Source organism: Lissotriton vulgaris, chromosome 2_1 (genome assembly GCF_964263255.1).
Source record: "Lissotriton vulgaris chromosome 2_1, aLisVul1.2, whole genome shotgun sequence".
NCBI lineage: Eukaryota > Metazoa > Chordata > Amphibia > Caudata > Salamandridae > Lissotriton > Lissotriton vulgaris.
This window is the reverse complement of record NC_141687.1, coordinates 1235497749-1235521737: the sequence shown is the minus strand read 5'-3', so window position 1 is coordinate 1235521737 and position 23989 is coordinate 1235497749. Positions and strand designations below refer to the sequence as shown.

Sequence of the window (23989 nt, the reverse complement as noted above, 5' to 3'; positions counted from 1 at the left end):
CAGGTCCTGTCAGGAAGACGGAGTCTTACACTAGGAGAAGGCACGGTTGGGCCTTGGTTTTCTCCCACATCTGGTTTTAGATGCTGCACTGGTTTGACATACTATGACTATTTTTATTGTAAAATTGACAATTCTTGCCTGTGATTATTAATTTTCTTGAGAATGGAATGCAAGTCTGTGCCACATAACCGTAAACAGTCAGTTTCTCCTCCACCTGAGAAGTCAAAAATGCTAGACTCATCTGAACCCTCCCTTATTACTATTTTGGGGGAATTAAAGGCTGTTAGATCAAATACTGACAGTATTGCAATGGAAATTAAAAATATAAGGAAAGATATGGCCAGCCTCTCAGAGAAAGTGGTTGATAATGAGACCAAAATGCATGATGTCATAATGAAAACTGATAAGCGATTACCAATACTTACAAAAATCCCCTTAATTAGTTATAGATTACTTGACTTATAAAATAGAAATAGGCAATATAACCTGAGTATTTTCAATTTGCCTGAAGATATTGAAGGGATTGATTGCAGATGATATCTAGAAACCGTGTTACCTAATTTACTGAATTTGAAGTTCTCAGAAAAATTTGAGATAGATAAAGCACATCGTATTCCATCTCACCGTAAGCCAGGCCAGAATAAACCCAGGCAAGTAATCTTTAAGGTTCTACGCCATCATCACCTTGTCCTTATCAGGAAGGCAGCTCGTGAACTTCCTTCTCTTCTAGTTAATAGCTCAAAGATTTTCTTTGCCAAGGAAATGGTGGCACTACGACGAGATTTTGCAGCTTTGAGGCCTTGACTGAGAAATTCTGGCTTCAAATATGGTCTCTTCGATCCTTCCACCATGCTTATTTGGAAAGACGACCTATCTAAATCTATTAATCGGCAGGAAGACCTCCAAGCTTTCTTGGATAATCATTTGTCTCTCTCTATGGATACATATGACTCTCCACCTTGAACCTATCTAAATAGTATACTTATTTGATGTTTTATTACCTATGTGGAAATTAATAGGTATTTTTTTGATGTTACGTCAGTTATATTCCTGTTAATATTATGATAATGTACCACCATCCTCTCTCCTTGAATGCATGTGTGTCTCATTAAAGTATGTTTTCTACTATGTGGTATATACATTTGTTTTCTGTACTTGTTGACCTCTATGTCCCTTGGCTACTTTTTTGGTCGAAAAAAAAAAAAATATATATATATATATATTTTTTTTTTTTAATGTATTTTCTCCACTCTTTCTTTATCGTTTTCTTCTTTCAACTCCTAAACTATGAATAGTTCTCCTAAAGTTACAATTGTTTCATTGACTGTCAAAGGTCTACAACTTACAATTAAAAGAGTAAAGATTTTATATTATTTACATAGGCAAAAAGCTGCTATCTGTTTATTACAAGAAACTCACATTGATGACACCATCTTAGCACACATGCAAACAAAGTGTGTTGGTCAGATTATCTTTCCCCCTGCGCAGGGTAAAAAGAATGGAGTGGCTATTCTGTTTTCCAAAAATCTCCAGCTACAAGATTTAGACAAACAATCTGATTCTGAAGGAAGATTTCTTTTACTCAAAATTAAAATTGAAGATACCATTTTATATTTAATTAATATTAATGGACCAACAGCAGATTACCCTAATTTTTGGTCTCATATTCCAACTTAGATTCTTCAAATTGGGAAAGTTCTCTTAATTTTGGGGGGCAATTTTAATTTGATTAGTGACAGCCTTTTGGATAGATTATCCTCAACTAAATACATATCTCCTAAAGCATTTCATTCCCTTAGAACGTTGTTTAAAAACACTAAATTGGTTGATGTCTGGAGGTTGCTCTTCCCCACTTAGAAAGAATTCACATTTTTCTCCAATCCCCACAACTCTCACTCAAGTTTAGATTATTTATTGGTATCTAGAGACTTAGTCAAATCTATAACTCAACCTACTATTGGTAGTATTGCAATAATTTCACTTAATTTTTCAAACTGGTAATTGTTCTGTGTCTCATGCACGTTGGCGTATGAATGTCGATGTTGTTCTTCAACAGTCATAAAGATGCAATTTTAGAACCTATTCATGAATATTTTTTTACATAACTCTGATTATGCTGCCTCCCCTTTTTTAAGATGGGATGCTTTCAAAGCTTATTTAAGAGGAATTGTCTTTTCTATTATGGCACATGAGAATAAGGGGCCTCATTTATGAGAAATGACGCATCGCTGCGTGAAAGCAGCGATGCCTCACTTCTCAAGGCACACTCCTTGCGACATTCCTGATGCGTCATATTTAATGTATGATGCATCATGTCGCAAGGAGTTACAGATACGTCAGTATTTCTGATGTATCTGTAAGCGCAAAAGTGACGCATTGCTGGAGTGTGTCACAAAAGTGACGCAACTCCAGCAATGCATCCTTTCACATGGGGCAAGCCCTGTGTGAAAGGGCCTGCGTTAGTCTTACGCGTGCTGTGAGGCAGGCTCAAGATTTTGAGGCAATGGCATCCTAAAAATGACGCAGTGAAATCTCATAGATTTCACTACGTCACTTCTACGACCCTTCCTTGCGTCAATACGCCCCCCTTGCATACATTATACCTGGCGCAGGTACAATGTGGCGCAGGGGTTTACAAAGTGACGCATCTACCTAGATGCATCACTTTGTAAATATGGCGCAACAAGGTGCATTTTTAACGCCACTGGTGCGACACAAAAAGTGACGCACCGGCGGCGTAAAAGTGACGCGCAGCCTCATAAATGAGGCCCAAGGCATTTAAAACTAAGTTATCACACCTAGAAAAACAAATTGCAAAATTTGAACTTTTGTTTATTCTTCCCAAAACCTTGATTTGAAAACCACAATGCAGAAATTCAGATATGAATATAATTCAGTGTTAAGTAAAAGAGCTGGTATTCAGATTGCTAAACAGAAAGCTAAATTTGCTTTTAATGCTAACAAGTCAGGAAAACCTTTAGCTAATTATTTCCGCATTAATTAAGATAGAAATCAAATTCACGCTATACACTGCACAATGGTACCGTTGCTTTATCCACCCCGGACATTATATATGAATTTCTTAAATGTTACTCTTCATTATATAGTAGTCCGAATATTCTAGATTTTCCAATTATTGATTATTTTCTTACTACTGCCAATCTACCACAACTCTCTCAACCTGATAAAATCAAATTGGACCACCCTATCATGAAAGTTGAACTTTTAATGGCTATTCAATCGCTTAAACCTCAAAAATCTCCTGGCCCTGATGGCATTCCTGCAGAATTTTATAAAGCTTTTGCAGACACTCCTATCCCTCATTTAGGTCCTTTATTCACTACATTTACTCGATCTGGTTTTCTCAATGGCTCTTTCACAGAAGCGTTGATTATAGTTTTGTCTAAATGAGATAAAGGCCAAACCAAGGTCTCAAATTCTAGACCTATTTCTCTGATAAACCCGGATTGTAAAATGTTTGCAAAAATACTAGCTATCAGATTAGCTTGAGTTTTATTGTCCCTTATTCATATAGATCAATCTGGTTTTATGTCAAATCGTTTCTCTGTTAATCATAGAAGACTCCTTTTTCATGTAATTGGCAAGGCCTCTACCCTTACCTCTCCTACTGGTCTCCTAGCTTTGAACACGGAGAACGCATTTGATAAAGTTCACTGAAAATTTATTTTTCGAACGCTATATTCTTTTAATTTTGGTAATAAAGAATGATTTCAATTTTGTATGGCTCCCCTTCTGCCCGACTCTTTATCAATGATCAATTTTGAAGTCACTTTTCTCTTTATAGAGGGACAAGACAAGGTTGTCCATTGTCACCTCTCCTTTTTTATGAGCGATTGAACCTTTTCTCTCCCACATTCGAAATTCTGTAGATATTGAAGGAATTGTGTTAGCTGATATTGACCTTAAAACGTCTGCCTATACAAATGATGTTCTATTCTATCTTAGTAACCCAGCCACGTCTCTACCCACAGTATTAGATGTTATACGTAAATAGTCTACTGTTTCTGGTTATTCTGGAATACTCATAAAACAGAATTTTGTCCTTTGAACGTTCACTGCACACTTTAAATATTGGACAATACTAAAACTATCTGGCTAAAAGAGAAAATTAAATATCTGGGTATTCTATTCTCACTTCTCTTCAAACACTTGTTAACTCTGAATTGTAACTGTTTATTTACAACAATTACTGGAAAAAATTGTCAATGGTCCACACTACATTTATCATGGGGGGGCAACTCGAAACCATTAAAATGGTATTAGCCCCGAATATTTTCCATACCTTATTTATGATCCCTGTAAAATTGCCTCTCCCAATGTACAAAAAAATTGATAAGCTTATTTCAGAAAAACCCTCGCTTGGCTTATGCTAAACTTAAATGGTCTAAACTCAATAGTGCATTTGGTTTACCTGATTTTTTCAAATACCAGAAAACACTTATTTTAAAACAAGCTTCACTATGGTTTACATGTTTGGACCCCAAATATTCTCCTAAATGGTTAATGATTGAATGCAACTTAGTGTCACCATTTCCTCTCCCTTCACTTTTGTCTATGTCTAATTCAAATTGATTTTTTACATCCTCCCCCATCATTGCTTCCATTAAATTGATTATGACTGACTTTGATGCATCCTTTTCATCATGTATTTCTGATTCTTCTATGATTTCCCTATGGCATAACCTTACATCAAAATGTAACCATACAATTGCATTCGGGAAGCTTTGGATATCAGCGGGTATTTTCTTTATCCAGGATATATATGAAGATGATGCGTTATCATCCTTCTCTAAATTACAGGACAGATTTATGTTACCCAATTCCAAAGATCTTAAATTTGAAATTCTTTGTAATTCTTTGCTTAACAACTTTCCAAATGCGCTACCCCAAGTTAAAGCTCTGGATTTGGTAAGTTGTATCAAAGCTTTTTCTGCTTCTCAACATACTGTTTCCAAATTTTATTAGCAACATAGTTGTACTAATGCTACAAACCTTCCTTTTTAGTTACTTTTTGGAATGCAGAATTGTCTTTGAATCTCTTATTGAAAGAGTGGAAACAAATATGGACTGTTAATATTTCAGGGTGGTTTCATGTATCTCTTTCTCAAACCTACGCCTTTATTTTGTTGAGTTGTCTATGGACTACTTGTAAGGTATTTAAAGCTAAACTTATAAACTCCCTACTTTGTTGGAATTGCAAATGTTATGATGGTACTTTGAAGCATATGCTTTTTGACTGTAATGTAATGTCATAATTCTGAAAAAATATTTGGGAGATCATTGTTCATTGTTCCGGTTTCTGAGGCTCTTACGTACAACATACTTATTGGTAAATCTTACATTTTATCATCTACCTTATCAGAGCCCCAGTCTAAGCTTTTTAATCTCCTTATTTCTATTACTGTTAAATCCATTACTTAAAATTGGAAATCATCAGAAGCAATATCAATCCAAGCCTGGTGGTCATATGTCACTTTATAAGATTAGGTGCCCAATTATCCTATAAGGGACATTAAGTACACCGTCTTTTCAACAGTTATGGAAACCAATCGAGGATTATAATAATTCTTATTTACAACTTACTTTGTAACGCTATTTGCTTTTATTAGTTGTATTATATCCCTAATGTTTTGAGGAGTAGCCTTGTTTGTCTCGGTCTTCAATACTTATAATTTACTATTTTTAGGACGATGGTAAATTATTAGTATATTGATATTTTTACGGTAATATTCTTTATGTATGCATTATTTCATTATATATACCAACGCTGTTTGATTTTTTGTTTGTCTTGTTTATAACATAACCTAATAAAATATTTTAAACATAAAAAAACTCTGTAAAGTGCTAAAGTGCGACAGCATAGCCCAACATCACTAAAGTGCTAAATGACAAAGGTCATAAAAGGCATATATACTAAAGTGAAAAGTACCTACCCTCCACTAAAACCAAATAAAAAAATTAATACATGGAAGGAAAACACTGCACATCAACAACGGTCATTGTAGTAGTAAAAATACACATTAGTAGAGCTACACATGTATATTTAACTTTGTGAAAATGCCCCAGAGTTCAAGCCACGCGTTCTCTATTGCTGCCTTACTATCTTTCGGCATTCATTTTCTGATCTCCATTGCTCTCTCTGAATTCAACTACTTCTCTCACTTTCCTCCCATTAACGATTCCTGCATCTCTTTTTCAGCTTTTTGCATTCTTCCACCAGTCTCTCAATTCCCCTTATGTTAATTCATTATGCACTATCCTTTTATCATCGATGTAATTCTCCACTGCCCAATTTCTTTGAATCTCAATTTTTTTCTTTCCTTTCTTCCTCACTTTTTCTCCTTCATCCTCTTGTTGTCTTGCTTCCCTCCACTCCACCTCAGTGACTCCCATTGTTGCCTACTTTCTCTGTTTCTTTCTCACTCTCTTAATATTTCATCATATTGTTATTGACTCGCCCTTTCCATCACTTTCTTCCTTCTTTACAGACTCTCTTCCTCCCACACCTGCTTCTCTTCCATCTTTCTTTTCCTCCCTCCCTATCTTACCTGCCCTATCTTACCAGATGCTTCACCGTTTACTCTACATCCACCAATCTTTCTCATCTTTTTCCTCTTCTTTTAAACTACTATTTTGATTAATTTATGTTTCAGATGTTTGTATTGGTAAATCGTTTTAATTTCCAACTTTTTTGGGTGACCTTACCTATTTTTTACCTAAATGATGTTAATTTGATTTCCTACTAATTGGGTTTTTGATTATTTAGGTTCTCAGAAATTAATGTATCTTATTTTGTTTTGCTATGAATTTAAAAACTGCACATACACATACATTGAAGATTTTTTTTCTAATTAACCAGCAATGGTAACGTAATACATGTACTCCACTGCTCAGTTCTAGGTTCCATTTCTCACCGCATGGTAAGCCATGTCACACTAACAAAGTGAACAGTGGAGGGCCTGTAATTCAGACCACTGCCATGTGGCTCATTGGCTGTGTTATAACCACTGTGCTGTCCATTCCACTGAAGCCCAGGTCAGGCCATAAAATTTTTATAGCACCAAAGAAGACATTCACATGTTGCACACAGAGTACCAGAGGTTGGCTGATTTAACCGGAAACATCCATGACAACGCGTGTTAAAACACTGCGCTGCCATTACGACACGTCTTTTACAACGCAAGTCTTTACCACGACTTGCGCTGGAGGGCGCTCTAGACTAAGGAATACAAAGATTTACTATTCCAACACCTTCCCTACTGTACGTAGGCGCTGGTGTTGGAATAGTAAATCTAACTATTCCTAAGTCCAGCACCCTACAGCGCAAGTCGTGGTAACGACTTGCGTAGTAAAACCTGCGTTGTGATGTACCGCGATCTAAAATATTGCGTTGTAACATCATACAACCGATTTAACAGCCCGTTCTTCAAACCCATCTCTAAACGTCATTGTTTTCTCTGTGTCTTGTATGACGATATTACAAAACCCAGCCTATCTTTCTGGAACAATTTACTAATGAGTGCACTCTTATGAAAATAAGAAGACACCATCAATAGTGTTGCGTCCGATGTACTTAATATTCACACCCGAACATGAGCAGTATACTCATTAGTCAGAGGCTTTTATATTCAATATTTGAAAATGTTGGTTATTGCCTGATGAGTTACTCTATCTGCTAAGGAGCTAAAGCAGGCTTTTTTCTTTCTAGGTCTGGCTTGGCTCGATAGCACAGCAAGAACCAGACCGCATGTGGTCCAGAGAAAAAGAGCTTTAGGAAGCACTAGTGAGATAGTGGCTTTGGCACCCCCCCAAATGTTGTTTACTCTTGGTACTGATTTTGATTGGACAGAAGTTGCGAGCTTCTTCTAAAAAACAAGTGCTTGCATTGACCTTTGACCTGCTGTGTTGGAGCATAAGCTTTATAACAAGGCACAGAGTTGGTTATGGGGACATATCATTGATCAAGCTCATATGCCTGATCTGTATTTATAACAACATCTGACAAAGGGAGTAGTCCTGACTTATTTACTGTAACAAACAAATGTTAAAGTCAATATGGCTTTAAGGGTGCATTGCAATTATGTTGCGTTAAAGCTTATAGACAGGTATTTTGTTATGTCACAGGAAATTACCATCATAGGCAAGGGATAAGTGACAGAGTGCATGTATGATAACTTATTGAGGGCTTCACTTGTATAAATGTATAAACGTTTGGATGAGTGCACAGCTTGTGTTTCCGTCCTTCCTTAAAGTTTTTGGGTGCTCAGTGGGTGACGACCAACGTCCCTGGGCGTCTAATTGTTAAATACTATGATGTATCCCTAATGGAGCATTACGGATATCCCCTTGGGCACACCTAGTTCTCCTACCTTGCAATCAGAGGATTTCACACATTTTTATTCCTTGGTAAAGCAAGTTTTTTTATTATATTTGCTGATTTGTTTTCGTTATATTCATTTCATTAATTCTTTTCAAAAAAGATATTTTCTCATCACTTCAACATCAGTGGCAATGATTCATTTACAATCCAATGCATTTCGGGCGTACCGAATCGCCCTTCATCAGGGAATCCATACTGTAAGCCTTTGATGGGTTCTCCGAAGAATCCAGCCAGAAGTATGGCACTGCGGATGCCTGTTAGGCAAGGAGTTACATATTCCTGGTAAGTCACTTTTGCCACCACTCGGGCAGCATGGTTCTGGAGTGACTAGAACCTGCTCATGTTTTCTTATGGGGGTGGGGGGGGGGTCTCCGGTAAATCGGGGATTACAATACTCCAGATGGGAGCCTAATATTTTCTATAAAGTGTTGCTAAGCCAAAATGAGGATGAATTATGGCATGTACTCGTCGGATAATTGGTTACCTTCCAGAGTGAATTGTTCATCTATCTCAAAGTCCAGGGCTTTAAACCCAATGGGAAGCCCAACCATGACTCCAATCCAGACATATTTGTAATATATCACTATGTTCGCAATCACTCAGCACGACCTCACTAACATCAACCCAGTCTTGCCACTGTTGTCAGCCTGCGTTCTTGCATCCAAAGTTATTAGTTATACATTCATCTGGATCACATTCAGCTCCCCACATTCAAAGTATTAACATTTCCACTGAATGTGGCAACCATTGTGATTTCTTTTGCACTGACATAAAAGTCCAGGCCAAGACTACCAACATGTTATTGAGTATTGAGTGATATTACGTATTCTATATAAAAATGCACAGGTGACAATGGGGGTACCATTGGGTAAACCCACAATCTGCTATTACAGCTACCTTGCACAACTGTTCAATCGAATGCTGATAGTGACCAATATCAAAAGCAGTGGATACATTTGGCAGCACCAAGAGTGCTACGTGGCCTTGATTTATAATTTCCAGAAGCCTTTACATTATTTCCATCAGGCTGGTTTTTTCTGTCAATATATAACATATACATACTTAAATCCCAGATTCTGAGGCTTACCGGGGTTCACCCCAAGTGCAATTAATGACATCTTTTTACCTGGCCCGTGCGCCCTCTCCATTGACCCGTGTTTCTCTACCTTGAAAGATTTTCCATACCTAAAATCACCAGCATATTAGCGGAGTATTAACTGAAACATTACAGCAGCTTTCCATAATCTGGTAATGCAACCCCACTCAGAATACCATTACCAGATGGTAATTTCTATGAAATTCAAGTCAGTTGAGGGATTTTACTTACAAACTAATGGACTTGTTTATCAACAAATCATGCAGTGCAGCAAGCCAGATTGCTGTGCTGTGCTCCATGATAAGAAAAGTGCAGAAATGCCCAGTAGTTAACATTATACTGCACATTCCGGTCTTCTCCCAGCGCTGGCACACAATGTGTTGCCTAACGCCTATGCAGGCAAGGGTGCCTGCACTGTAAGCAGGATTGTTTGTGTGCACGAAGGGAAACATTCCTGTACAAAACGAATTCCCTTGTTGGCATTTCCCTCTTTCTATGAGTGCTTCTGCTGCACACACAGAAAGAAGAAGAAACAAGGAGAAATAAAGATATGTCTCCTTGGTACACCTCCCTGGGGAGGCATAGCATTTTGACGCATTCCCAGGTCTACCAGTAATGGTAACGCTGGGTATGTGCCAAAATCCATGTATGGAAGCAATTTGCTCTGAGTTGCGTTACTTGAGATGTATCGAGCACCTCAAGGCCACGCAAGGTAGACTTGTGTGGCTTTTGCATCTCGTTGCATGGCTCAAGGGCGATGCAACTCTTTGATACATTTGACCCTTAATCACTGACCCCCCTAGACTCATCACATGAATCTCAGCTCCTAGAAGGGACACCTACATTCCATCTCGTCTAAATAGATCCACAATTGTCAATATTATAGGCTGGCAATCAAGCCATCAAATGTCATTTATTCAACAAAATCCTATCATCCCATGTTTCACTTCTTACAGTGCTCAGTCATTTACTGCAGGGTTCACAGTCCCTTTGGCTATTTTTATAGTAATAAAAATCAATACTTCACCCATTTCCAACCTTGTGGGTTATATCTCTGCCTGAAGCACACTGGCATGTTTATTTTGTTTTGTGTATGTATACAAACTGTTGGGATTGTCTTTTTTGGCATTATATCAAACTATTAATAAAAATCAAATCGAATAAAACCCTCTGTCTACATTACATGAAACTCAAAATCCGCTGGTGACACATTACCTCGTGTACCCGCTACCCAACAATCTAGTTCCTCCACCACTATTTTTTTCTTGCATGACCAGCTCCTGTATCCCATTTTTCGGTTTCTTGTTTTGTGTCTGCTTGCAAAAGACTTATCTCAGATGTTTGCCCCATCTCCATCTTCATTGTCTTTGCCATGATGGTCTACTTCATCTTCCTCATATTCTTTTACCATCTCCTGATCTTTCTGTGAATAACTGCCAAGCAGTGTTATTCACCTGTTGTCTTGTGAACCCTCCATTCGAAGTCCTTGATGACACGCAAGCTGGTAACCCTCCTTTCCTTCCCCATCCATCCTGGTAACCAGGCCCTTGACTTTGCCTAAATCTTCAATGACTGCATGGTACCTGGGATTCGCCCTCCTTCTTTTGGTGTGATTTGTGGAGGATGCTTCTCCAGTGTTGGTTCTTGGAGATGGAACACTGACTTTTTATCTTCTTCCTTCCAGATGGAGGATATGGATATTATCCTTTATTTACTCTACTTCTGGTCTATGGTTCAGCACACCTTTACCTTTTCACCTGCTCATTTTTTCCTAGGGATTTCCCTCTCTGTTCCCTCTATGGACTTATTTAATGGCCCTTCCCCATACCTCCCCTCCTAGGGTGAGTGGCACCACGACCTTTGTCCTCATCACGAAGGGACTTAAGTGTCACATAGACTTATATCACTTATGCAAGCACCCAACTCACGCTGAACATATGCCTGGGAATAGAAGTATGTCTTTCCTCTACCACGAGAGGACCAAGCTGTCCAACCTCAAATGCACTTTCTCATTCTTTCTCCTCAGCTTTTCACCTCCTATAATTTACTTTCACTCTCACCCTTCCTTTTCTGCTACAAGTGTTATGCCATTCCTTTTCTCGTGCTTAATCAGTGCGGCTACCTCTTCACCACTATGCAGTCCCCTTTTTGATTATCTCATTTGTACTACATCGCTTTATGTACTCTGGCCCCAATTTGACTCTTTATTGTTTCTTACTTGATGCTCCCATCTGAGGGGTGAAGGTTCCCACTGGACAGCTTTGTTCCTCCGATACTCCAGATGGACAGAATCTACCCCTTCTGCAAGGAACACCAGAAGTGAAGGATCCTGTGGAGGGGAAAGACATAAAAGAGCGTTTAGACATGGTCAAGTTAGGGATTTATTGAGCTGACTACACTATTGGACAAGCCCCATCATTTGCTAGTACAGATTAGTCTGACTACTTAATGACCACATTATTCTAGTGGAAGAAGATCATGGAAAAGCACCACCACCTAGCACCACCACCTATAAAGTAAGCATCCTTTTCAATAGCTTAACTGATAGACACAAGCCGCTAACGTCACACAGCAAAGGATGGGCTAATGGACAGGAAACTATTGTTCATCTTATTCCTTCCATAAATGGTGATGACATGTTATTTCTGTGGGTGCGCTAACGGACACACAAATGGGAATTTATGTTGTATGCATACAAGTGGTGCTCCCAATGCCTAAACTAATGGCAGTGTTACTAATATATACCCACAGACTGCCACCCAGACTTTACACCAGTGGACCATATACTAATATTGTTTGAGACAATATATATCTCTCATGGAACATTTGCTTTTAACTTTGGCGCCAAGTGACAAATCTTTGGGAAGCTTTCCAAGAAACGTCTTGTCCAAATCAGCTACTTTCTGGAAAGTTTTGGGATGATCCATCAAGGTGGGTGAGAAGAAGTGGAGCTCCTAAAATGTATTTTTCCCATACAATTTTCCACAGAAAAATTGAAAAGGGATACTCCAAAAACAGCTAAATGGAAATACACCAAGTTTGGGAGAAAGCTAGACCTTGGTCCAGAAGCATGCTTTTTGAAAGTTGTTGTAGATCCATTCGTTTTTGACGAAATAAGGTTACAAAACGTTGTATATTTCACTCTGCATAGTATCTGCGAAGCTGACAGATCTCAAGATAAGGTTTGATTGACTGGCACTACATCAATAAAGATGTAGTGGAAGCCATTTTAGGACTTGGTGGCTCGGACTCCTGGCCTATAGAAAACCGAAATAACAGATATTGAGGCAGGGGGGCAGAGTTGAGACAATCTGCTCCCGTAGGCCTGGTTGGGGGGGGGAGAGGGGTGCTTTAAAACATTAATTTATTCAGCTGGTTTTTTTTTACAAACGAAGGTTAAAAATTAGAAATATCTGGACGGTGGGTCCTACAGAAGTCATGTGGGAGTCCCATGGGACTGCCAATTAAAAAATAAAGTAAGATTATTGGTTTCAAGGACATTTTCCTCCATCAGCCATCTCAGTACAGCTGGACCCAGTGACCCCAAAGTACTGAGGCATCTGATTGACATTCTACAACATGAAGAAAAAAATATTGCAGCCACCATTACAAGATACAGTGTCGTGAAGTGATTAAAAGAAAATATGCAAGGGCAAAGGGAAGGGGTATATTGACACCCAGCCTTTGTATTAATGTCTCAATTATTTTGTTATTGTTTTTAGAGCACCTGTCCCACGCTAATCTCACAGGAGTCTTTGACAGCTCTTGCAGAAGTCCCGCCGGACCCAGCGCAGCCCCTTTGTGGACCCACACGACTCTTGCAGGAGCTAGCATAGACTACTGTGCTTCAGTGGGTGTCCAGTAGGACCGCCAATTTTCTTTTTTTTAAAGAACATGCTGTGGGCAGATGTATCGTTATAAGATCTTACTTTAAGTTGAAAAAAGAAATCACTGATAAAAACAAAGGTTAAGATAGAGATACATGTTAGTAAAGTAGTTGGTATTTAATTTATGGTAAAGAACCATAGAAATTCGCTGAAAAAAAACACATTTTATGTGGAGTTATATGTAGGTCTTCTGATAATGAAAAATGTATGCTTGAAAACAAAAAACCTGTAATGTACCAGTTATGCATAACTAACCTAAGTATAAGTTGCATAGCTGTGCAGTACTGCTTATGACATCACGTACTGATGACATAAGAAATCTGTGGCGGTGCAAGTTATACTTAGGTACGTGGGTGTATATTTGTCAAAGAAAGTAAATGATGTATGAATGAATTAGGCTAGCAAGGTCATGTATTTGCTTACTTTCATTGAATCAAGTCAACTTCATCAAAATGAAAGAAAAATACACAACGTTTTATTGGTCAAGGCAAATATCTTATCTCCAACCCCTTTAAATGACAAGAGGGTTTTCCAGCTTGCCTGTCTTTGATTAACGGGTGAACTTTTGAATTCCCAATCCCACATGAGAAAATGCATGGAGAGAAGGTATTATCCATTTCATATATGCTGCCACCTCAAAACATTATCACACTGTAGCAATGGTTTAGTTCTTACAGGCAAAACAGAAACTTCTTGCTGTAATATTCTTTACCAGAACATTATGAATAGCAAACAGTGGAACTTCGACTTAAAAAATGGAAAGTTTGTGCAGAACTAAGCTGTTACAGAAAGAGGGTTCCTCGGCCACAGCAGACAACTGCATCCCATCAGAGAAAGGTTCTCTATTGCTTTACATGTCTACTTAGAGAGAGTGGCAAACCACTATGAGGGTGAGGGCCTGCTAGTGGCGGCTGATGACATTTGAAAGTGGTGAAGGCGTAAAAGTCATGGATGAGTGTTATGTCCCGAAGAAATGTAGCTCATTTGTGACACTTGTGCTACCTTTGGATTTTTCATAATTCTTATGATTTTAGTTGTGCAACATTGATGGCAGCGCACCCACTATGGCAATTGTTCCAACACCACTGCAGCGTTTAATTATGGCACAACAATCCAAAGACATTGACCAATGCACTTCCATTGTGAGCCTGGGGATGCTGATGGTAAGTGCTGCACTTCCCAACATCATCCTCAGGCTCGTTATGGGTGTTTGTAATAATGACATATAGGCTCGCCCTCTGGGAAGTATGCTGCAATTGTGGGAAACCATCAGCCACAAATAAAAAGTTGATAGCCTTTATTTCAGAATAATAACCTTAGTAACAAGTATTTGCAATGCCAATAGGTCTTGCTGTATAGTGGAGTTTATTTAGGTGGATAAGAGTGAAAAGCAGTATTATGAAGTAGCTTAAATTGTTGTGGAGGGAGTAGAGTGTCATACAGTGGAGTATAGTGTGAGAATTGAGTATAGTGTCATAGAGTGGAGTAGTACAGAGTGTTGTGTATTGGTGTAGAATACAGTGGAGTAGTGCAGAGGGTGTTGTGTATCGTGTTGTAGAGCAGAGTGGCACAGAGCTAAGTATGTTATATAGTGTAGTGGAGTATAGTGTTATGAATTTAGTGGAGTAAAGTGCTATGTAAAGAGGGATTTTCATAGAGGGTTGTATAGTGGAGTAGAGTGAACTATTGTCGTAGAATGGCAGATAGTGTAGTATAGAGTATAGTGCTGTAAAGTGTAGTGTGTATAATGGATTAGTGTGTCAGTGGAGCATAGTATTGTGGAGTGGAGTGTTGTGGAGTGGAGTAGAGTAGAGTGTAGTAGTGTGGAGTAGAGTAGAGTGTAGTAGTGTGGGTTAGAGTTAAGTGTGGTGCATTGCATATTGGCAGCCCAGAATTAAGGCTAATTTGCTTGTGGTGAGGCCTAGTCTGTTGGAGCACATTGAGCAAAAACTGACGAACTGGAAGGCGTTTAAACCAGTGGCTGGGATTAAGTGAAGCATTACAGTCATTTACTTGCTCACCCACTTCCTAAATCATGGGTTAGATACCAGAATGAGAGATGATGTAAGAAGCGTGGCACAATAGATGCAGTGATTTCTAATTGCCATGTACTTCTGAATTTACTAGAAAGAAAAAAGGAGTACCATTCACTCACTCACTCAATTCAACTTCATTCGATTCAGAAAAAGAATCACAAAGGCTTACAATTCAATACAAATTTAAAGAAGGAAAGAGTTAATCGAATCATTAAAAATAGATGCAATAAAAACATTTACAAATGTAGGGTGCAGCAGTTATAAACTTTCTTCTAGTGGTGACAGACCTCAAAAATGTTGCCACTACCACACAAGTAAACAAGTCCGCATCATTTAATTAGGATAGTGCAAGGGCAGTTATTAACCACCAATCAGCATGGCAGATGACGAGATCGTAGTAATTCATGGTCAATGACCTGGATGCTGTTATTGATTACTACAAAGACAATCAGATGGCTGAAAACAGTAAGGGACGCAGTTAAACATCAATCCTATCGATCAAGCACATGAAATGCTAGTACATGGCTTGTAAAAGTTACAGCTTCCGTTATCCAGGACATGTACCTAATTTATTAATTTTCTACGGGTGGAAAAAATATTATGTGTGTTACGCATCAATGAGGAGAATGGGATCTTGTTTCACAATGTGTCATTTATAGGTGTTGTATGCAGACGGTGCGGGAAACACGCTATAAAACACTAGTTACCAATAACACTTATATGATATGTTGTTATCACATGGCTTCCTATCAGAAGCATCAATTATCACCACATATTCATGTTCTTTGCCTTTCTATTAACACTTCTGTAGGATGTAAGTAAGTGTTTTTTCAGGGGCCAAATGCGGGAAAACCTAACAGTTATAAGACAAGGGGGTTAACCCAAACAAGTCACTAGGACCTGGGTAATGTACGGTACATAGTCCTAGTGGACAGAATGTTTACGGAAACCTTTTAAGATCACCTGTAGAATTAATTTAAAACAATTTTACGATAGGTTAAACACATTTATTCATGTGAGACGTGGGTTCTCATGCTAACAGAGAGCACATCAATAATATACATTTAAAGAAGGTGCCCCAATGGGAAGTGACGGATGAGTGCAGCAATGTGCAATGGTGAGGGTAAGTGAGAGTAGGGAGGGAAGTGAGCGATATATACATCAAAATGGATTAAGATGCCAGTCCGGCCTATGATACATGACCAAACTATTTATAACACCATAATGTTAGGACACATGAGGGACCTCTCACTGTTGTCTACATGGTAAATACAATATCCAGCTGTCGGTGTTTCGATGATTTATCGGAGCCTGAAGGCCCATCCACTTTCTCCTCACCACCACACGTACCTGGTGGTCCAAGGGTGTCCAACACTTGGTCTTGATGAAGACCCTACTGTCCGAACTCCAATTGTATACATTCCTCTGCCAGGGTCGAAACGTAGATGGCTTAATATTGTATTTATCAATGTGGACACAAGGGCTTGAATCAAGGCACTGACTGCAGCGCTAGAAGGACGGTACCTACTTATGAAAAAAAACAGCCCCATGCTGTTAGGGCACGTGCTCTGATGCTTACGTTTCAGAAACCATAGTTAAGAATCCATGCAGCTCCAATTGTGAAAACCATCTGGCCATCGGCAAAGTAGCACATTACACAAGATCAGATTATTTTTCTTTTTTAGGCAAGGGATGATTAAGGGATTTTTCAAGAATCACTAGATGAGGCGGTAGAAAGCCCGTACTGGCTGCTTGCATTCCTCACGCCACATGAGCTCTGTTCTTGCTTTAAAGTAAACAAGCAAGCCTTGTTTTCAATGTGTTAATTATAACACATCCCTTTTGATAAGGAATATGCACGAGACAACTTTGTATTTTTGACACGGGGGTTGACGGCTCAGTTCGGGTCCCATTCTGGCTGTCTCTTAGTCGCCAAGTCTCTGAAGAAAATTGCGGGCTCCGGTAAACTCCACCATGGCCGGTTTATTTTCAAGGCCAACTCTCGTGTCGTGCCACAACTACAAATTCAGCCTGTTTCTACTGAGCCAATGCAGACGCTGCTTCCTTGCTTTTTATGTTATCAAATAGCATGGAAGTAGCTCCAGGATTAGCTGGAGCAGGCAAACCAAGCGCTCCTCAGAAGTCCAAAGGGTTGTAGCTGCAACCCCCTACCCCACCCCCACCCCCCCCAGGCTCACTAATGATGCACATAGGAGAACTCTGAAGTGCGCATGTCGGGTTGGAGGCAGAAAGGCGTCCATCCAACCTGACATGCATACTTTACTTCAAACCAAGCCTGCTGTAAAGCCCCACCCACGTCTGCCTGCCCTATGCTCTCACTCATGCTGATTGATTGTGACATTTGCCCTGAAATGACAGTACTGTCGTCCTCAGGCCATGTAAAAACAATGTAAACTAAATCAATCGTAGTTTTGGTTACTACTGGACCCAACGGGGCAACAAATGAAGGGGGTCAATGCTCCAACACCCTAATAGAGCAGCCGCCCCCGAGTCTTGCTGTTTGTTATTGACGAGGAGGCAATGAGTCTTCAGGGAGCAATTTTACTTCTGAGACTCTGGTATGAATATGGTAGATTGTAGTCTTGTGTGTTGCAGATTTTTATGAGAAGCTATTCCTGTGTATCAGAGATACAATTACAAACTGATAACTCTAAGAGACCGCAAGAGCAAGAGTTCATCCATTTGCATGTCATGTCAGCCTCTCTGACCTATGGAAAGCCTGTAGGGCTGGAGTGCTATTAAGAAAATGAAAAATTCACTTTCAGCAGGGACTATGCCCTAACTAGAACTACATAATGATTATTGGTGAATCTGTTGTATAAACATATAATGGCCTATAGAGCCATAGGGATTTCTATAGAGGCTAAAACTGTGTGCATTATACTAATATAAATCCATGAAGGCCTTCCAAAGTGTTAACTAATGGCTATGGTAAAAAAAATCTTTTAGGTAGTGTGTGACCCTAGCTCTACTAAACACTTTACAAAATACTATTGGATTAAGAGCAATGAAAATTGGAAAAGGGTGGGGGGTGTAATTGGCACATTACTAGATAGCACACTGCTGGCTATCTACATTACACATTTGCTTAGCATTAAACAAACTTACATTAGATTTAAATGATTTACACTTGGAGGCACACTGAGAGGAAGAGGGCCACTTAGAGTTTTCCGGAGTTGGAGACTCACAGTAAATTAGCAGGCTGCTCACCATACTGAACCCACTGTTTCACCAGCTCATTTAGAGGTGGGTGAATCTCCAGCTTTCTGAAAACCAATCCTGAGATAGCTGTGCCATTAGAAACTGTTACTCAGTGGTCCATCCTTCAAAGCATTTCTGGGGTCAGTGTTTTACAGGCCCCATCCTATTTAGCAGCTGGGGCACGTCTTAACGGGCAGGGGGGTCACGCTTAGAGCCCGTCCTACCAGGCAGAGGTGCCACGCCCCTCACCTTTCACCCAGTAAGATAAGTGTCTGTCAGGCTGAGCAAAGGTCAGCGTGACAGACACTTCTTATTTTCAGACCAGGAGCAGGCTCCTATCTGCCTGAGCTTAGCTTCTGTGGGCGTGACCCTGGCAAAGCATCTCAAGGCCCTCCCCCTCATGAGAAGGGGAAGCGTCACTGACTGACTGACTCAACCTGGGTGCTTCAGTTTTAAGCTCTGAAGTGCCTAGGTCTAAGTATCAATCAGTGACAGCTTGTCACAGAGTGGGGTGGAGTCAGCAACTCTCACTGACCCTATCCCACTCTGTGTCGAGATAGGGATGCTGCCTCCCCTCATTGTTGGCTGATTTTAGGTCCGCTAATGAGAGAAGACAGCAGTTCCAACCCTTCTGGGAGCTCCCAGGCAGAGCTACGCAGGTAAGTGTGATTTTCTAAAACTGTTTGGTGCATGTGTGCATGTATGAATACTTGGAAGTAAGTGTTGTGAATGGATGTGTGTATGTGTGTGCGCACAGATGTGAATGAGTGTGTATGTGTGCATATGTCTCGTCCAACCCATCTGCTACAATTACCAGCCGACACTGCTTTTTAGGGCTCTGTTTCCGATGCTGAATTTTCCTGTGCGGGTTTATCAGGCGATGTTATTTTTAGACATTTTTTTTTGTTCTGCAGAAAGAACACCATGCTTCTGTGGTTTCTTTGTGCAGAATAAAAACAACATGCTTGGCATACGTTTTGCAGAAAGTGCTCCTGCCTTGTAGGCAGGAAGGATTTTGCCAAAACAAATTCACCAAGCTGACAGGAATCTCAAAATGTCACAATGAGCACCTAAATGAGTGACTAAGAGTGATACGAGTTCAAGTTCAAAAAGCTTTTATTCGATTTGTACATACAAATCATACAAGCAAAAGTACATAATTGAAATATTAAAATCACCATATAATCTCTCCTAAAAAGGCAAAAAGGCTAAAGTGCAGCAAATAGTAAGTAGTCATGCCTCTTTAGGTCAACATATTATTATAAAATACGAAACATTCTTACATGGACAAACTGGGGATCAGTAGGAGTTACTCACTAGGCCTTTCCTGGGAACTGTACATTAAAATTATTAAGTAATCATTCAATACTGTGGACCTCTACATATATAATAATACCTTAATTACAGAAATTGATATAAAATTTAAAAATGAAAGCATATATATACAGACAGGAGTGTTAACAGTAATATCATCATAAACAGTTCCTGGCAGCTGTATAACATAAGTACAGACAGGTAAGTAAACATTATTATAATACAATACTTTTCCTGGCAGCTGTACATTTTAAAATAAAAGTAGCCAAGAAGAAACAAATCTCCTCGTTCTCTAATGAAGATAAAAATATCAATGCTGTTTGTGTGGTACAAATGTTATATTTGATAAAAATTGGTTTAAGGTATTTTAACCTGAGAAACTGAAAAAATTTACAAAAAAGTAAGAAATGGCAACTACTCTGCCGGGAGGTACTATCACACGGACAGGGTATGTTTGAACTGGTTTTTGTGTTTGGAAAAGCAACCAAGTGGTGAACAATGCCCAATCTAACCCGTGTTAAAACATACTGGTGAGAGGGGCGAGTCACATATACAAGATAGGATTGGAGTCCAGGAGCTAGATTTAAATCTTTATAGAATTTCACAGTGACAAGATTGCCAACGGTTTTATCTCGCTCAGCCTTACGAAAATTTAGAAACGTTGTCTTAATTTCTTTTTTTGAAATGGAAACAACCTTTTCAGGCTCACGGAACACATCAATGTTAAAAAGAAGGAGATACCAGCGATGAATGTATCTTAACCATAATATACGTGAGGAGTGATCCAAACCTATACAATCAAGGATAATATCCTGAGTGAATCGAGTCTCTGGCTTAGCCCAAATAGAACGCCACAATAAGAGTGGCCGAACTGCTGCTAAGTCAGAAATGTACTCGATCCCGACTTCTTCATGGATCAACTGGATGGAGGCAGAAGGGGGAACACATAACAACCTCCTTAAGAACTTGTTTTCCTCCTTCTGCAGGGAAATACCCTCGCAGTGTCCCCACACCCCTGCCCCATACAGAGCAGAGGAAACACAACATACATTGTATATGTTCATCATATCTAAGATACTTCGTGAGCCAAGTTTCGAGGCAAAACGAAATATGCTACTAGTAGACCGTAGCATTTTTATTTTTACAGCATCAAATTCCGCGTTCCAGGACCCACTATTATTATATGTTATTCCCAGATAACAAAAGGACTTAACAGAGGTCAACTTTTCCTTATCTAGGAAAAAAGTATGCTTTACCTGCTTGGCTGCCTGACCACATGACATTACATACGTCTTAGTTTTGTTCACACGAAGCCGCCTAGCTTGAATAAACTGCATGAAATTATCAATTAGGCGCTGTAGGCCCATCTGTGTTCGAGATAAAAGAACAGCGTCATCCGCATAAAGTAACAGCGGAACAGGTTTACCACCAATAAGGGGGGGCATCTGCTGGGATGTCGGTCAAGGATCGGTCGACACCGTTAATAAAAAGGGAAAATAAAAGCGGGGCTAAAACACAACCCTGGCGTATGCCCCGAGACACTCTAAAGAACGGGGTACATTCACCAAGGGTGCCATAGCGGACTTTACATGAAAGTTTTTCGTACAGTCTAGCTAAAAAATAAACTATTTCCCTTGGGGCCCCTGCATCAAGCAGAACCTCCCAGAGAATGTTATGGTTAACCAAATCAAAAGCGCTGCTCAAATCAGCAAAACATAAAAAGAGGTTGCCACTTTTAGCCACAGTATATTTACTGATTAAAAGGTCCAAATTTACGCATTGGTCCAGTGTGCCCAGGCCTTTGCGAAAGCCATATTGGACTCTAGTTAAGATGTTAAAATCAGTTGCCCAGTCTTCTAGCCTCTTCAGCAAAATCCTACTCATCACCTTTACAGAGGCGTCCAATAATGAAATTGGACGATAATTAGAGGCCTCTGATTTGTCACCTTTCTTATGTAAAGGAATGATAATCGATTGACCCCAAGTAGATGGAAATTCACTTTCAGCCGCACAATTAAAAATCCTCATCAAAATGGGAGCCCATAAAGCTGTTTCATCTTTATATAAATCCAGCGGGACCCCATCGGGGCCAGGGGCCTTGCCTCCTTTACTTAAAGAGATTGCTTCATGGCATTCTTCTAGTGTTATAGCCATCGAAAGGGGCAACCATGGGTTTATATCTGGTGGTGGTGACTCGGAAGTTGACCCTTCTGGATTAAATATTTTGGAAAAATGATTAACCCAGTCGCTACATGCCACATATGAGGTCAGTTCTGGAACGTTTTCTTTATTGAGAAACGGGCTATTAATTGTTTCCCAATAAAGTTTACTATTTTTGGTCTCAGCAGCCTCCCTCAGCTTATCCCACGCTTCAGTCTGTAATACCCTTTTCCTTTTATTGATAGCTGTTTTGTAACTGGCCCTGAGGTATTGTATATCCGCCTTAACACGAGGTTTGGTGCCTAAAGCATTCTTTAGGTCGCGGAGGGCGACTATACAGGTCTTATCGAACCACCCCTGCTTTGGACCACTATTGGCTGACGGGGTCTTGGTAAAAATACCATCGATAATACTATTCATAGATACAAAGTAATCTATTAAGCAGCCAGAATCACAGTCATCATCCAAACAATAACTAATTTGATTCTTGCATTGAGTAAGAACCTCCTTCTGCTTAACTTTAGAATTTAAACCAGTCCATTTGACCCTTAGGCCCTTTGGTCTAGTAGGCACTATGTCGGTTGTACATTTACCACCTGGAACTAATGAGGTACCATGCCCCAAGAGGGTAACACGTAGGCTATTATGGTCACTGAGACTTTCTTCGTTTACATACAAATCAGTATAGTCTCCACTGCTAGACAGCAAAATGTGATCTATAAATGAACCTGCATCTCTGCCTGTAAATGTAGGGCATATTATTGCCCGATTGTTAACATTGCAGTTTAACAGGGTCATGTCTAGCGTGACTAGCATATTATTTAACGTGGAACCATAACTGCAGTGTTGGAAGTGGGGAGAATCCTCTCTCGCCCCCAGGTCTCCCCAATGGCTATTTAATGCTGCATCGAAGCCACAGATGTTCCCATTAGACAGATGGCAGGGCTGCAAGTTAAAATCGCCAGCCCAAACCACCTCAGCCTTTCTTTTCGAGATATCAAGGGCCTTAGTAATTTCCCTTTCTAGAGGCAGTAAAATATCCCCCCTAGTAGCATCAAAAATATTGTTATAGAAATTAACAATGACTAAATCAATATTCTTCCTACACTCCACCCTTATAACTTGGCTGTGTGTCCCCACGGTCGTACTATATTTGACCGTACAGTCACACAGCTTGGTTGACACAAGCAATAAAAGGCCCCCCTTAGCCCTGCCCGAGCTGGATTTGGTTGCTCTAAGACAGAAGGATGCATACCCTTCGATATAAATAGGGTCTGGACACCAAGTTTCCTGCAATAGAATTAGGTCAAATCCCTCACCCATAAAGCTGGTCCAGAAGGGTGTACCTAATTTGCCGGTAAGGCCAGCGATGTTCCAGGATATAAGAGAAATTCCTGCTGGTTTACCAAGATCACCAACGACAGACAACTCCGACTGATTTGCTGGTGGTAATAAGGCAGGGCCATCTTCCCGAAAGATGGTAACTGGGCTTAGGCTGGGGCTAGCAGTAGTTATACATGTATCAGAGCTACCCCGATTACCTATATGCTGGGGAGGTGTTAGGGATGTCAATATAGTAGATTCGGGAAGTACGGCTAGGGGCGTGACAGGAGAAAAAGAACACACCATATCAAGAAAGGGCGTAGGAATGTTTAGATCCAGTGCTTCTGGAGGGCTGAGTCAGTCTACCTCATCTAGCACGGCATATCTATTTGGATGGGCGAATTGTGAGGACATGGGGTCTTGGGAGTGGGGCAGGTCCTGCCATGTTTGTTGCCACGGATGTTTATCTAATTGTGGTGGCTGAAAGGATTGCTGCCATTGGTAAGCAGACTGAGGTAAAGGTGGCGGGAAATGAAAAGGGTGTTGCCAG

General features: G+C 39.9%; 1 protein-coding gene across 1 annotated transcript in view; it reads right to left on the bottom strand.

The window, feature by feature from the left end:
* Nucleotides 1-23989, bottom strand: part of LOC147732424 (uncharacterized) — a 2559122-nt gene that overhangs the window by 2432874 nt on the left and 102259 nt on the right. Inside the window, exon 8 of the mRNA XM_086954262.1 lies at nucleotides 11716-11826. Within this exon, the coding sequence (XP_086810388.1) occupies nucleotides 11716-11826 (111 nt within the window). The remainder of the gene's footprint in view (nucleotides 1-11715; nucleotides 11827-23989) is intronic.